The 1,259-nt window shown below is 63.0% G+C and overlaps 1 protein-coding gene across 2 annotated transcripts in view; it reads left to right on the forward strand.

Moving 5' to 3' along the window:
• Positions 1 to 435: 435 nt before the first annotated feature.
• SMAP2 (small ArfGAP2) overlaps positions 436 to 1,259 on the forward strand; it is a 47,802-nt gene continuing 46,978 nt past the window's right edge. For both annotated transcript variants that reach the window (XM_081818197.1, XM_081818196.1), the window contains exon 1: positions 436 to 948. Coding sequence is in view for 1 of the 2 variants with exons in the window: in XM_081818196.1 (XP_081674322.1) it covers positions 846 to 948 (103 nt within the window). In the remaining variant the exon portion in view is untranslated. The remainder of the gene's footprint in view (positions 949 to 1,259) is intronic.

Genomic DNA, 1,259 nt, shown 5'->3' on the forward strand with positions numbered 1-1,259 from the left:
CTTATCCTGGATTAGGAGGTTGGGTCCTCCATTTGGCTATTGAAGAAAAGAATAAGGTGGATGACTTTGGAGTAGCCACAACCCTCAGGTTACATAAGAATGATAAATATTTAACTCATAGAGACGTTTTGAGGATTATATTGGGATAATTCATATAAAGCGCTTAACACAGAGCCTGGCACATAGTAAGAACTCAGCAAATGTTAATTGCTGTTTTCCTTCACTTTCTTCCACTCCCTACACTCGCTTTCTGCCAGGCTCATTCATTCTTTTCCAAGGACATGAAAGAGGCGTGCCCACTCCTCCCTCCACCCACCCCCAAGCTCCGCCCCTCACTTCTGCCCGGATTGGTCCCTGAGAGGCGGAGCCGAGGAAAGAGCCCTGTGCGACGCGGTAGGGGCGGGGCGCATGCGCGGGCTGGCTGGGTGGAGGTGGAGAGGAAGAGCTGCCGGAAGTAGGCGGCCGAGGTGGTGGCCGAGCAGGCGGCAGCTGCCAGGGAAACCGAGGCGCGGGACACACGGCCCGCAGACAGGCCGGCGAGGGGGTCGTCTCTGCGCGCCCCGTTTGCCAGAGCTGAAGGTCTCTAGTCCGGCAGCCTCCTCTGGACTCGGGCCTTTCCCTGAGCCCGCCAGGGGGCGCCGCACTGAGGGGCTGCAGAGTGGGGGGCGGGCGCGCCTGACGAGAGAAGGGGCGCCGGGCCTGGCCCGGGGGTGTGGGGAGGGCTTTCCCCCCGCTCAGGAGGTGCCCCTGGGTGGGGGACCGGGAGTCCTCACCTCGCGACTGAGGCAGGGGTTTCTGGGGGCGGGGAGGGCGCGTCGCCCTCTGCCCCCGCCGGCACCCTGGCCATGACGGGCAAGTCGGTGAAGGACGTGGATCGGTACCAGGCGGTCCTGGCCAACCTGCTGCTGGAGGAGGATAACAAGTTCTGTGCGGACTGCCAGTCCAAAGGTAGCGCATCCCTCCCGGCGGGCGAGGGGTCCAGCCTCCGGCCGTGCCTGGGACGTGGCCTGTGTGGGGAGGGGGTTTCTGGAGCTTAGGCCGCCCGAATCCTGTTAAATGGTAAGGCGTGCTCCTCTGGCTGAGGAGGCTGCTGGGTGTTCTGCGGCGCCGCGATCTGTGTGGGGAGAGGCTGCGAGGGCGAATGTGAGTGCTTAGGGGGAGGGGGAGCCGGTGGGGGTGGGGGTGGTGTGTGCAGGTGAGAATGTCGGTATGTTAGGGCTCCGAATGAGTTCTGGGCCGGCTGTCGTTCCAGAGGCAGC

The sequence above is a fragment of the Leptonychotes weddellii genome, chromosome 4 (genome assembly GCF_054177405.1).
Source record: "Leptonychotes weddellii isolate Sample4059 chromosome 4, ASM5417740v2, whole genome shotgun sequence".
NCBI classification, from domain to species: Eukaryota; Metazoa; Chordata; class Mammalia; order Carnivora; family Phocidae; genus Leptonychotes; species Leptonychotes weddellii.